The 14,130-nt window shown below is 46.9% G+C and overlaps 1 protein-coding gene across 1 annotated transcript in view; it reads right to left on the bottom strand.

Moving 5' to 3' along the window:
* Positions 1-14,130, bottom strand: part of dnajc5ab (DnaJ (Hsp40) homolog, subfamily C, member 5ab) — a 19,520-nt gene extending 5,390 nt beyond the window's left edge. The window contains exons 1-3 of the mRNA XM_085343837.1: positions 13,952-14,130; positions 1,948-2,114; positions 1,182-1,395 (exon numbers count right to left, since the gene is read on the bottom strand). Of these exons, the coding sequence (XP_085199963.1) occupies positions 1,182-1,395; positions 1,948-2,054 (321 nt within the window). The 5' untranslated portion in view covers positions 2,055-2,114; positions 13,952-14,130. The remainder of the gene's footprint in view (positions 1-1,181; positions 1,396-1,947; positions 2,115-13,951) is intronic.

Below are 14,130 nucleotides of genomic sequence, written 5' to 3' on the forward strand. Positions count from 1 at the left end.
TAGAGCTGTGATCTTTAGTTCCACCTGCCGTGTCTTTGTGCAGAAAAGGTGAACGATGGTCTCTACATGAATGGTTCTCACGGAAGCATGGAGGAGGAGGTGTGAGGCACACTGACCCAGCATGGCTGCCACAGCATCCTGCCATCAAGTCTCATTCATGGAGTCCCACAGGGATCAATATTAGGACCACTGCTCTTCATGTAACGTGTCAGTGATTTCATTAATTCCTCTAATATTCTACACAAAGTAATATTAGCACAACTGATCTTTAACAAATGAATATAAACGAGGAAATGATCAAGGCCATGCCATGAAGTTGGAACGTCTGGAGGTTCATGCTGACAACTTTGGGAACTCTAAAAGGCATCCCGATGACTTCCTGAAGAAATGATTTAAATATGTTGCAGTTTTAAACAAAGCTCTTCTTCCATGTGAAGCTCTTGCCGGCCTCCAAGCCGCACTCAGTGTGCTGTGATGTCCCGACACCTTGACAGGACGCAGAGCTACATGAGCTCGGGGTAAACGCTTCCTCTGTGGGCTCAGGGTGACCTGCAGAGGTCCGCAGCTTCGGTTCAGCCCTCCTGGAGCTTCTCTCAGAGGCATTTTTGAGGTTCAAGCCCAGTTCGATCTAAACTAAGGTCATAAAATCAGACTTTCACCATCCTGCCTGCAGACACGTTCCTTTCTTTGGGATGGCAGACGTCTGTTTAACAGGAAAGCGATGAGTATTTCTCTTCATCATGTTCCTAAGTGTCCGTCCGGACCTGTCATGTGTCACAGACTGTGTTTGGAAAGGTCAAAGTTTACTATCATCATCACCACACTTTGATAACTCTCACCTATCACAGTTTGATTGGGCTCATTCAGAGTTACTGCTGGAGGCGTTTAAAGGCGGCCCGGTCCCAGAGGTACCCTGCAGACGCTCGGGTGGTGATGTGAGCACGGGCACACACCTGGAAGCGTGTGAGGGACGATGCTGCAGTCACATTTGCATCGGTTCACGTGTTTCCGAAGAGTTTGTGTGCGACGGCTAAAACCTTTGTGTTGGTCTCTACAGGCTGACCTGTGTGCGAGGAAGGGAACGTACCCGGATGCACATTAAAGACAAGAGCAGCGCCTGAAAGCTTCACGCCTGCTTATCAAACGCGCTGCGAGACCTGCGGTCGTGGACGCCGACCCACCTTGGCCCACCAGCTGGACAGAACAAAGTAGGTGTTGACGTTCTCCTCTCCGAACTGCTCGGCCACGTACAGCCCCAGGGAGCCGTATTTGTCGTAGATGTTCTTCTTGGTGGCGTCCACCAGGATGGAGTGGGCGTTATTGATTTCCTTAAACTTGTCTGCTGCTTCGGGGTTGTCCGGGTTTTTGTCTGGGTGAAACTTCAGCGCCAGCTTCCTAAAAACAACAAAAAAAGAAAGAATCAAAGGAGCGAAAGTCTGAGCTGCTTATTCACTTTAAAGTGGGACACCTTTCACTTGCTTCTGTATCTCCGCAGCTTCCCTGATTATTGACACACATTTTTATTTCTGTTTTCTTTTTTTTCTTTTGAAACTGACACAGAAAAGTGAGAAACCCGTGGTTATTATTTACTCAAATTAAACAGAAGAATGAATTAAAACGTGCATTTTCAGAAAATATATAAAACAGAGACTGAACAGGAAAAAGGAGGAAATGAGTTTAAACGATGTTGTGTGTCGGGATGAATCGGGTGTCATTTTCTGACTTTCCTCCACAGCTGTGTTAGAAACAGGAAAAACATTAAAGATGAATCTGCTCTCTGCTGTTTGGCTTTGGAAGGTGAAGCTGTGGCAGGAAAAGCTCCTGCAAGCTGACCCGTATGTGAGGAGGGGGAGTCACAGACAATCCTTTCAACATGCTCTATAACCTTTGACCCTGGCTCCCTCTAGTGGCCAACTGCTGCACTTGTGTGTGTGTGTGCGCACGCACCTGTAGCATTTCTTGATGTCCTCTGTGGTGGCGTTCTTGTCGACCCCGAGCACGGCGTAGAGCGATTCTCCTGATGTGGACAGACTCCTCTGTCTCTGGTGATCCATGATCTCTCTCTCTCTCTCTGTGCTTCTCTCACGGGCTCGCTCGCTCACTCAGCCTCACACCTGTCAGGTAAACCCAGAAACAAGTTTGAGGATACGAGCCTTTCACCTGCAGCCTCAGTGTGTCCTTATCTCTGTGAGAACACAAAGCGTGGTAATGAGGTGATGCGGTTGCAGGTAGAGCAGATCACACCTGCGCTGCACCTGGGAAGCCGTCGCACTCGTTCCCGAGCTGGAGCTGAACTCAGTCAGGACTCTTACAGCCTGAAATTACCTGACGATGACCTGCATCGGGTCATCAGAGCTCTGTTTACACTGTCTGGGGGACAGGAAGCTGCTGAGCAGGGTTTGAGCTTTCAGAATAAGAGCAAGGGGACGGTCAGCTGGGACTGCCACCCTTTAACTTCCAAAAACAAGTGTGAGGCTGAGGATGAAGCCGACAGCCTGATCAGTTTAACCTGAACACTGAACACGCTGTACTCCATCATTTATGACTATGTGGATTTTGCATTTACAGTTTTGCTATTACAAGTTTTTGTTCTGTTGCACTGATGGGACTCTGGGACAGGAATGAAGTGAAGAGCTGGCAGATATAAGTGACAGGACCAGGCTGGCTGTGGGGGGACGCTGTAGTCTGAGTCGGGTGGAGGCCCGCAGGCCGCGCTGTGCGGAGGACAATCCAACCCTCAGCAGGCCGATGACTGTGAAACAGCTCCGCTTTAACTTGATCTGTTAGAGGTGACGGCATGTCAAACACAGCTCTCACTCCCAGGGTGCCCCCCGGGGAGGTGTGCCCAGCCCCTGCTGAGCACCCTGTGCACAGAGCTCCAACACCGTCGTTACATTTGCAGACGACACCACCATCGGACCCGTCTGCTTACAGAGCAGAGCCCTGACATCATGGTGCTCAGACCCGGGAGCTGACTGCAGGCTGCAGGGCGGGGACAGCTCTATGGAGGGCGGGCAGCACAGCGTATCAGCCGCTGCCATCAGGACACCGCTCAAATATCTGACAGCTGATCTTCCACGGTCACAGGTAGACACCGCAACCCTGCACTACAACCACTACAGTGTCATCACCAATCTGTGTTTATTCTTTTTATTCATCGATATTTTCTTATTTAGATGCTTATTTTATTTGTGCCTTTTTCTGACGTGCGTCACAATGTAAGTCCCGGTGGTGACGTGTGGTCGATATGACAAAGAAAGCAGTTCATTCAGAGTAGTTTGGTTCTGATTTTGATTTTAATATTTGTTTGCAAACATCAGCTGACGGTCTACACCCGCAGGTCGTCTTTCCTCCTGCTGTTGCTTTCACAGATACTGAGACGCTCACCAGACCGTCACACGGCGGCGATGGTCCAGGGAAAACCTGGATTAATATGAGACGAGCAACTTCCTGCTTCCCGTCTGTGAGCCGCCTCCTCGCGTCCACTAATCCGCTAACGCGCTGCTGCGTGCTTTAAGAGGAGAAAGGAATAAACGGTTAAAGTCAGGTAACCCAAGCTCACCTGAGAGCCGGCCGGGCAGGAGCAGAGGGGAGAGAGGTTTACTATCCGTGTCCTGAACTTGCTCATTGTGTTTAAAGCAAATCTGACACGTACGAGCTGCAGTGACCTGCAGCAGGTGTGCGCGAGTGCAAAGGTGCGTCACCTGCAGCGCTGCTTAGACTCAAAGATCTGAAACATTGAATCTGTACTGACAGTGCATCAAATGTCCAGGTTAGTCCTCTACACATACCTGGATCCAGATAAGCACTTCTCAGCTGGGCCTTTCTAAGCTCCGCCCCTGAGAAAAACGATGGTGACATTACCACAGAGATGACGCTTTCATACTGACGGCAAAATTCTGAGTTATGACCTCAAACTCGTAGCCGAGGGAGTCGCTGTTGTCAGAGTGGCTGAACGAAGGATGAGCCGAGTGCTTTCTTTAACAGGTTATAAGGAAATGATCGTCACGGCTTCGTCCATGCTCCACCTCTCCACCAGGGGGCGTGAAATCCCCACAGAAGATTCATTTTATTAATTTGCTGAACGGCCCCTTCGGTCAGCGAAGGGATAAAACTCATTCATAACTCCACCACAGGAGAATCTTTAAATCTGGTGCAGTCCTGACTGAATGAACGTGAGAGTGGAGAGATGCGAGCAGGTGCGCTCACCCGGCAGTGCGTGAAAACAAATCCACCTGCAGTGTTTCTTCATGCTAATCGAAGAGACCACAGTACAGGCGGGAAACGGTGCATCTTCCTGCAGAGGATTGCACACTGGCCGTCCCGAGCAGGAACACCTGAGCTGTGAGGAGGCAGGTGTGCAGGGGGTTAGCAGGCTTAGAGACCACAGTAAGCCAATTCAACACAGACTGACGGAGTAGACTTAAATATACAGGAAACCATCTGCCCACACAGCTCGCCTCTCTGATGAGCTGTAACCACACACCTGACGCATGCAGCGCTGCTCTCTCCACAACAGTCCACTTCCACTCCTGAGTGTAAACGCCAGAGTAAAAGCAAAGAGTGGTGTGTCCTGCACACGTGCGACCCCGCACTGACATTTTCAAACTTCCTGCACATACAGCCAGTTCACAGCCTGTATATAAACGATGGAGGCCGCCTCCCTGTTGTCACCCATTGGTCTGCAATTTTAGCATTTTGGTCTCGGCCATCTTGGTTTAATGGAGTGACCATGGCTGCGTGCCAATTAAGAGACTGCACGCTTGAAGTACGCGTACTACGCACGGTGCGTGCTATGAGTACGAGAAGTGCGGAAGTGCGAGGCTTGTGAAACGGGACGGTCTGGCCTTCGTCGCGCTGTTCAGGTTGCCTAGCAACCATGATACAAACCGCGAGGCACGTTACATACAGCTTTGTGTGACAGAAATGAAGGAGAAAAATGTTTTGTTGGTCATTCATTTTTGTCATGACATCACTTTGATGAGGCTGAGACCACGGGACTGTAAACATGATTGTTGGGCTTCATGTCTGTGCTGAACAGTCATTTAAGATTAGTTAGTAAATAACAATCAGCTGATGTTGTTCATGAGACTAAAGTCATCTCACTGTGGTGATGTAAATATGGACAATATTATAGTATTGTCAGATTATTATGAGATCTATTAGGGGTGCAACGATACTCGTATCGATATTGAACCGTTCATACAGTGCTTTCGGTTCGGTACGCATATGTATCGAACAATACAACATTTGTAATCTATTTTATCAGCTTTCCTTCTGACGATGCTGTCTGTGTTGAGCGCTCAGTGGATCTGCGTTCGACTACTCCGCCTAGGCTGCACTGTCGAGCGCAGATCCACTGAGCGCAGCGCAAGCTAGCGAGACAGAAGTTAAGGTCTCCTTGCAACATGGCAAATTGAGCCTCATTCAGATCTGGCCTTTGGAACTATTTTGGTTTTCATGTGACGTATGACCCTGAAGGTAAGCGCGTTATGGACTAAAGTAAAACAGTATGTTGGATGTGCCACGCAATGCTCAATTACATGGGTGGGAGCTAGTGTGTTAGCGCAGTTAGCTCGTTAACGTGTTGGCCGTCCAGCCCCACGCACGGGGCGATCGGCGGTAGCTCGTTAACGGAGATTTGCCGTGTTGTGGCGTTAACGTCATTTCAGATTAACGCTGACAGCACTAGTGGGAACACAACGAATATGACTGCACATTTACTCCAACATCATCCTAGTGCAAAGTGGAAGCAGACAAAAACAACAAGCAGCATGCTACAAACTTTACCCGAGTCATTTAGACAGCCGTTAGCACAGGATTCTCCTTATGGGGACCTGATATGTTTAATATGCTGCTGAGAATATAGCCCAGAAGAAGAGTATAGTAGAGCTTTTATTTTGAAAGAGCCATTTCTCTGTAATAAACTCTCTTTTCCAAAGATGAGGGATTTCTCAGATAGATTTATTTTTTTATCCCTTTGTTGTTTCAGCAACATTAAATTTAAAACTGTACTTTTGAGTTAAAATATATATTTATAATTTTAATAAATGACAAATTAAAAAGGCATGAACATTTTTTTTGTACCGAAAAAATATCAAACCGTGACACCAAAGTATCGAACCGAACCGTGAAAACAAAAAAAAACAAAACAAAAAAATAAAATAAATATATATATATATATATATATATATATATATATATATATATATATATTTATTTTTTTTTATATTTATTTATTTTAGGGGTGCAACGATACACAAAATTCACGGTTCGATGTTTTTTCGATACAAAAAAATGTTCATGCCTTTTTAATTTGTCATTTATTACATTTTCACGGCACATTCTGCACCACATCTCTGTGCGTTCATCATTTGTTTGAAGCCAGCTCACCTCCTGCAACCACTTTTCCGAGTATACGTGCTTCTCTTGTGGTTCAGACTCCTTCTGACATTTCTGTGGAGGTGGAGGAACATCACAGTAATTGCTTAAAGGAGCTTCTTCGACATCTTTAAGAGTTCTAAACAAATGTCTGTCCGCCTCCTGAAAATCTTATGTACGCAAACACGCGTTGCAACTTCTTATCTTGTGCGTGTTTTTTATTTTGACAGCGAATGCGCACCTGCGGACCACTTATGTGCAGCCCTGGTTATTTAGCTCGTCATATTGCAGCCACAGAAATTCTTTTGTCCATGAAACCATAAAGCTGCACTTTCTTTTTGCCTTATAGTCTGATTTGTCATAACTTCTCCGTTTTGTGGTAAGCTTTACTTTGGCTGTCACTTCTTCACCCTGACCTGTCTTATTTGGCTCAGCAGAACTAAAATATATATCTGTCTGTGAAGGGTCTCAGTCATCCAGGTCATCGTAGTCAAATATAAATCCTGCTGCTTTTACACACGCACTCACATAAGCTCAGCGATTCTCTGCGCGATCAACCTCTCACATGTTTAAGCTGCGGGAGATTTCACTTGTCATGTTTGCATAGTAAGCTAACGATTGATAAGACGATGTCAGAGGAATTGGTGCACAAATTATCATCACTCACAGATCAGTGCTGTCGCTCTCTATACACAGTTCGCACGATTGCAAAGTGAAAGCAAAAAAAACAAGCGCAAATTCAAACGCGACTTCAATATGTCACATATTGACAGTGGCTCACCGATGCCAATGACATAATTACCCAGCTACATTTCTGAAAGAATGCAAAAGCATTGACATATATTTTTCCTTCCTACAATAGCCCGACGGGCAGGGCAGAGATAGATTTTGGTAGCCCGACTGAAAAAATCGCTAGCCCCGGGACGTCGGGCTAGCGATATTGCGAGCCCTGTAAAGGATTATTCTATTTATTAGTCTGAATTAACAGTATTAGTAATTATCAAAATTATGTTTTTATATGTCTGCAATGGTTAATCCACCAGGATGAACAAGCTCTTTAATCTAATTTGTTTGTTGATGTCCAAGAATTTGTAAATTTAGAGTTGAAAAAAGCAGAAAAAAAAAAAAAGAGTAGAGCATGTTATTATGAATGTAATATTCATGTTGTGCTTGAGTCATTTCTGCGGCTCAAATTTGGGTAAAAACATGAATTCAGTTAGCTGACAGGCTCGCGTTTATGACCGCTGATCTAATAAATCTCTCAGCACTCGATGCCAGTAATTAGAAAAACTATATTTTAACACAATATAAGCTAAAATATTTCATGTTTCATTGCTGACAGGATGAATGTACCTGCAGCTATCAGCTGTCAGACTCATACAGGCCCCACACATAGCAAACCACAGGTAAACATCACCTGTGCAGTGGATCAAAACAACAACAAACACGTGTAAAATTAAACTCTCTAACTTTCTATGGCACCAGATGGCCTCCCTATGCATCACCAAGCCACGCCCACCACACAGTCTCAGAATAACCAATCATAGCACAGTGCCAGCTGACTGGAATTAACCAATGAGAGGAACCCGTGCAGGACTACGTTGGTTTCTTTGTGTATAATAATCTGAGCAGAGCAACCAATTAGATTTGATCATGTTCAGTGATCTGAAAGTTAAACTGGCCACAAGCAGGAACAAACAGGCAGCGCTGTGACAGCACACGGTGTGTGTGTGTGTGTGTGCGCGCGCGCGCGCGTGGATTGCTGTAAAAAAAAAATAATATGCGAGGAGAAAGCCTGTTTGTAGTTGTGCACAGTGCTGAGAGGAGAACGACCCACGGCACAGTGAACACTCTCATGCTGTGTCACCATGAAGCAACTGCTGGTTTTACACTGAGGGAAGGAAGGAGATGCCGTTTGATTTTCAAAGATAAACCTGAGTAAAAACTGATCTTTGCACAGCAGCGTTTTAGTTTGTTGGAGGTTTAAACTGGATTTAAGCATAGAAACATCCAACATCGTGAGGTTTAACCGTCTCCATGCCTCACACAGGTCGCACACTCATCTGCAAACACAAAGTGACCCATCAAAGCTTCACAGGCGCCTTCAGTTTACACGAGGTCCTGAGCAGTGTTGTACTGGCAGCGTGTGTCGGGTTAACGAACACGAGTAAAGAGCGAGCCAGAGGATGGATAATGGCAGCAGCACCACCGGAATAATAATAGGCAGTAACAGACGGTCAGGCCTATGAATAATGATCATGAGGGTGTAGTTTGTCACAGTTTTTCTTATTTCAGTTTCAAATTACACCCCAGATACTCGAGTTTACCGATTCCAGCGTCTCCAGTGAACCTCGCGTATGAACTAAACTAGCGGACGGAAAGTCCACCTGCATGCTTCTGAAGAGCAAAACAGTTTTATGGTAATGATCTTATGTCAAAAACAAAACAATCCAGGAAGTCAAATTTGTCACTGGAGTACTAAATGAACCCAACTAAACAGGAAGTGATGTCAGTCCCTGTTTTGTTCTAAACAGTGGTATCGACTTCATGATTGTGTTTTCACAGCACTTACACAGAGTTAGAAAGAAAACCTCTGATCAGCTGATTCCCAGCGTTTTCAGGCGGGTCCGTGTCACGTATGTGCACTGGGTGCCCCCCAAACAAACACGGAGGTTTTCAAGACGCTAACAGAGGCAGAGCTGCTAAAGCTAAAGCTACCCAGAGGTCAGAGCCTCAGTATGAGCAGTGAAAGGGTCAAAGCAGGCAGGAAGTCCAGGTGAAGTCATGAAGCCAGCACCGGATATTTGTGTGGGTCTATAAATGTGCTGCAGCTGCTTTACCTGACAGACAGAGCTCGCTGGCTTCAGTCGTTACAGTGAGTCAACCTGCACATCAGAGTTTCTTTTCTTTTATTAAGAAAATAACATTTTGCTCTGAAGAAAATTTGTGATATTTGCTAAATGAGCCAAGAAAACCACAATCAGAGCATCTGATGGGTGAAGGAGACGAAGGCAGGAGGCGCTCTCTGGAGGGCGGGGCTTTGACCTCTCAGGTGTATGCTTCTAGAAAGACCGCTCTGATGTGTCAGACAGTCCTCAGTTGTCCTCAGATTACAGATGTGTAGTTACCAGATCATTCTGGATGTGTAGGTTCTTAAAGGAGCTGAAATAATGAGCAGAGCAGGACGACCGCAGTGATGGAGCTCAGCTCGCAGGTGAGGTGGATAAACGTCACCTCGGGGGACGCATCTGAGGGTGAAACCAGTGAAACGAGGCCTCGTAAAGAAAACCACAAAGACAAACAGACGGTATAATTCATTCATACTGGCTCACACACACACAGGGCTGTAATCGACAGCTGCAGCTGACTCAGTAAACACAGCTGCTGCATGAGTCGGGAGCCTGAGCGTTCACTTCGTTCAGCGAGTGTCGCCTACAGATCGAGCCACAGAGCATCATCTTCTCGCCGTCTGAGCCTGAAATCTCTTCCAGCTTTCTCATTTGCACAAATTCATCCACGTAAGCGCCAGTTTCTCCCACATCAGTGAGTAGAAACACAGCTGAGCAGCACGTGAATATCAGGTACGAGCATATACGAGCTGACCATGATGTCATAGCACGCACGGCAGAGAGCAAAGAGTTTCACCTGGAGGCACACAGGGGTGAGTCTAAAGGGGGGCACGGGATAATTTCAAGACACTCAAAACACTTTTCAGATAAAATGATTTAAAGAAATAATATAAAACACTGTTAATTAAATTTCACTAATATTTAAACAAAAATAAAAATGAACATGGGGCAGTAAAACCTGAGAGCTAACGTCCAATCAGCATGCAGTCAGAAGCTTCATCAGTGAGCTGCACACAGGAAGCATCAGAGCAGCTTTCTGCACACTCCAATGAAACACACAAACTGACTGAACTTCACATTTTCAGCGATTTTCATGCGTTTCCTGTAAACGCCATGATGAATGACACACAGCAGCTGAGATCACACTGATCTGCTCGTCCAATCAAAAAGCACTCCAGATGAACAACGCCTCAACACAATTAACACAACAGCTCTGAAACTCTCACAGCGTCTCCTGCACTCAGGCAGCAGAGACGGGGAGGGAGAAGCAACTGATCTAAGGCAGGGCGAGCGACGCCAGAGGAGGAGGGAAGGTGAAGGTTCACCTGCAGTCAGATGACCTGCAATCACACGACTGCCTGCGATAGGATGGCCTGACGCAATCATGAGTCAAACCAGTGCCGTGTCTGTGTCACGTCTCTCATCAGGACGCTGCAGTAAAGGTGAATGTTTAATCACAGCATGTGACCTCTGACCTCATCCGCACTTTTATGAGATTAAAGAAACACCCACACAGTTTGAGGTCATATCCCCCTGTGATCCAGTAATGTTGAAACTGCTGCGTGCTTGCTGGAGAATCTTAAACTTGGATTGGCTCGGATGTCCAGCAGGGGGTGTCTCCTCTGCTCTGATTGGATAGAAGTCTGTGAGAAAAAGAGCCCTGCTTGATCTCCGAGCTCAGTGAATACCTTCCTGAGGAGTCTCTGGTCTCAGTCGCTGGTTTCTGACTGATGTTTGGTTATGGCCCGTTAGAGTAACAGAGGATGCAGGGAGGCGGAGCTAGACAATGACTGTATGAGCGTGTGGCAACACTCGCCCGATTTCAAAACCCCAAAGATGGCAGCGGGGAAAACGCTCAGATCGCGGGCTCACACCAGCTGACCTCACAGCTGCTAAGTCCATCTTTCACATACAGTCTGTTTTAAGTGATTCCTACAGATCATAAACGTGACTTACAGCTTCTCTCAAACAAAACAAACCAGACTCCGCCTGTGCTTCCACCTGCAGCTCTTCATACCGTGCCCTGTGACTCATCTTAAAAACCTCCTCAAAAGCACAGCTCAGGTGTGTTTGTGGGGAGCTAAAACAACCTGAGTTGTGGTTTTTAGCAGTCAGGACTCTGTGACTCCGTAACGTCACAGCATCTGACTTCCTTCCTTCTAGCAGCACAACGAGCATCTTTCCCCTGCCTGAGCCTGGCTCTTTCTTTTAAAAGGGGGTTCTTTCTTCCCACTGTCACCGAGTGCTGCTCACAGAAGGTTGTCTGATTGGTGGGTTTTCTCTCTGACAGCATGAAGCCTATCTAGGGATGGGTATCGTTTAGTTTTATCCAAACCGGTACTTTTGAAACGGTGCCGGTGCTTAAAGAATGGAGAACAAACTTGGTCCAAAAACCTCTCATGTTTTTATTTTTAGCAGTCTCTTTTTTTCTGCAACATGTTAACCAAGTTAGCCTTTTCTGTTGATACAACATACCTCCTTTGGTTGGAACCGGTGCTTAAAGAATGGAGAACACAAACTTTGTCCTAAAACCTCTCATGTTTAGCTGTTTTTTTGTAAAAAGATAACAATGTTAGCCTTCTCTATCACTCTATCAAACAAGAAGACAGCCGCATGTAGCTATGATGATGTTTGCTAGTTCACCTTACATGCATTAATGTAATAACGTGGTTAGCCTACTCAACGTAAATTACACACGAACAACATGAAGCTACTCACGCAGAGAAGAACGGCTGCTGCTGCATCATCATCCTCATCATTTCTGCTACACTGGCAGGGCTAGGGGCCAGGACTCTCCTCTTCGGGTTTTTGGCTATGCGTCACCAGATGTTTCATCAGATTCGAGGTGTTACCTCCTTTGCACAGTATCACCTTAAAGCACTCAGCAGGCTGCTGAGTTTGCATCTTTTGCCAGCTGGAGGATAATTTTAGGGTTTTAAGGGTCCTCGTGGCTCAAACTGCGTGACAGGAAGCTGCAGAACAGCTGATCGCAGGCTGGACCACAGGAGAAGAGGCAGCTATCAATGAGCGTTGACAGATATGTTAATTTTATTTTTAAATGTGATGCTCCGATGCTTTTTATCCATCTTACACACTAAAGTATATTAAACACACCTATCAGGTATTCAATAACAGCCCCACATCCAGCTCCTCTCAGCTGACCGCTAACTGCTGTGATATCACGTGATCCGATGTGAATGAAAGTCACATGACTCATCGTGACCACTTGTGTCAGATCTAGTGATGTCATCATCAGTCATCAAACAGAGACCAGCTGACTCAGTTAAAATTGACTTTAGGAGCCCTGATGTGTGCAGGTCATGAAAGATTTAAAACATAAACAGATGAAAACGCCTCACACCGACTGAGGTCACGCAGCAGCTGGCCAATGGGACGGGCAGATCTGCAGATCATATCTCAGAGACCAGGCAGCAATTAGAGTCCATCTGTGTCCCTGCTGATGAAACACAGTAATAGACACGACGACTCCTCGTTTCACAGCGGATCCCAGCATCCTCCTCTGTCGCATACCCTTCACTACATCCATGAACCTCCTGCCTTTTCTCCTCCTGCCTGGCAGCTCCATCTTCATCATCCTTTGTCCAATATATCCACCTTCCCTCCTCTGCACCATCTAAGCATCACCTCTCAGACTCTGAGCTGTCCCTTTGATGGACTCATCGTACTCACTCCCAGTGAACACCTGAGCATCTTCAGCTCTGCTTGTTGCCTAAAGGTAATGGTGTGAACTTCACCAAGGGCCCAAAGATCCCAGTAACAGTCCAAGAAGCAGTAAAAGGTCCTGGGATTCAGGAGTGAAGGAAACACGGTCAGGCATGAATCTTCCTGTTAGGTTTTGGATGTCCTGCTGTTTGTTCAGCTGTGCTCATACTCGCAGGTGTCTGACAGCATGCACAGGTAAGGCTTCACCATTATTTATATTTCAAAGCTCATTAAGGCCAGACACGTCCCCCTACCCACAACACCAGGATGGATAAGGTGATAATATGCTCATAACTGATCACCAACCACTGCTGGTGGTGACATCACCCTGGAGATGTCTCATCTTCTTGATAAACCAAAACTAAAACACATCCTGCTAGCAGTTTTACTTCCTGTTATTAACTGAGCCTCTGGGATCAGCCTGAACTAAACGAGTGAGTTTAGGGAACTTTAGGGGGAGAACACCAGTGGGCACACAGCTCTGGTGTTAAAATTAATTTGACCTTGATGGTAACCAGGGGGAGCCAAAAAACATCCTCGGTTATATCCCTGAGAGGATCAGGAACATCATCCCGCATGCCCCCTTTTAAAAACCGTGGTTACGCCCCTGCTGAGGGGACAGGTGCAGCTCACGGTGTTGGCCAGTACCCACCTGCACCCCACGACCTGTAACCCCACCTGCTCCACACGGCGGCGACCTCTGATCAGAACCGACGGACCCACACCCCTCCCCCGTCCCTAAAGCCGGACTTATCCCGTTCGTCTCCCCTCGATTAGATCTGTCACATCTGAACAAACACTAACGAGGACCGGGAGTCCGCCCGAGCCCCTCACACCGGGCACCTAAACCGGAGCTGGCCGGTCACGGCCGGGGGCTCAGCTCGAGGTTAAAGCGGATAATCTGCAGGCGTGAGAGCAGCAGCATCCATGTTGTTAGCCCGAGTCTAATCCAAGGACGGCGGCGCGGCTAACGTCAGCGGCTAGCCCGGGCTTCTTACCTGTTCTGTCCCGGGGGCGGAGCGGCTGCTGGTCCTCTCTCGGTCGCTGAAGCCTGGCTCGACGTTTACAACACTATCATCCCACTTCCAGTCCACGCTCCGCCGCTAAAACATCGACCGGACACCGAGCTAACGGCTACACCGGGAGGGGGCGCGCAGTCAATCCGAACACAACGGCC

Source organism: Diplotaxodon limnothrissa, linkage group LG20 (genome assembly GCF_057381915.1).
Source record: "Diplotaxodon limnothrissa isolate DT_005_m linkage group LG20, D_limnothrissa_male_GT1.1, whole genome shotgun sequence".
NCBI lineage: Eukaryota > Metazoa > Chordata > Actinopteri > Cichliformes > Cichlidae > Diplotaxodon > Diplotaxodon limnothrissa.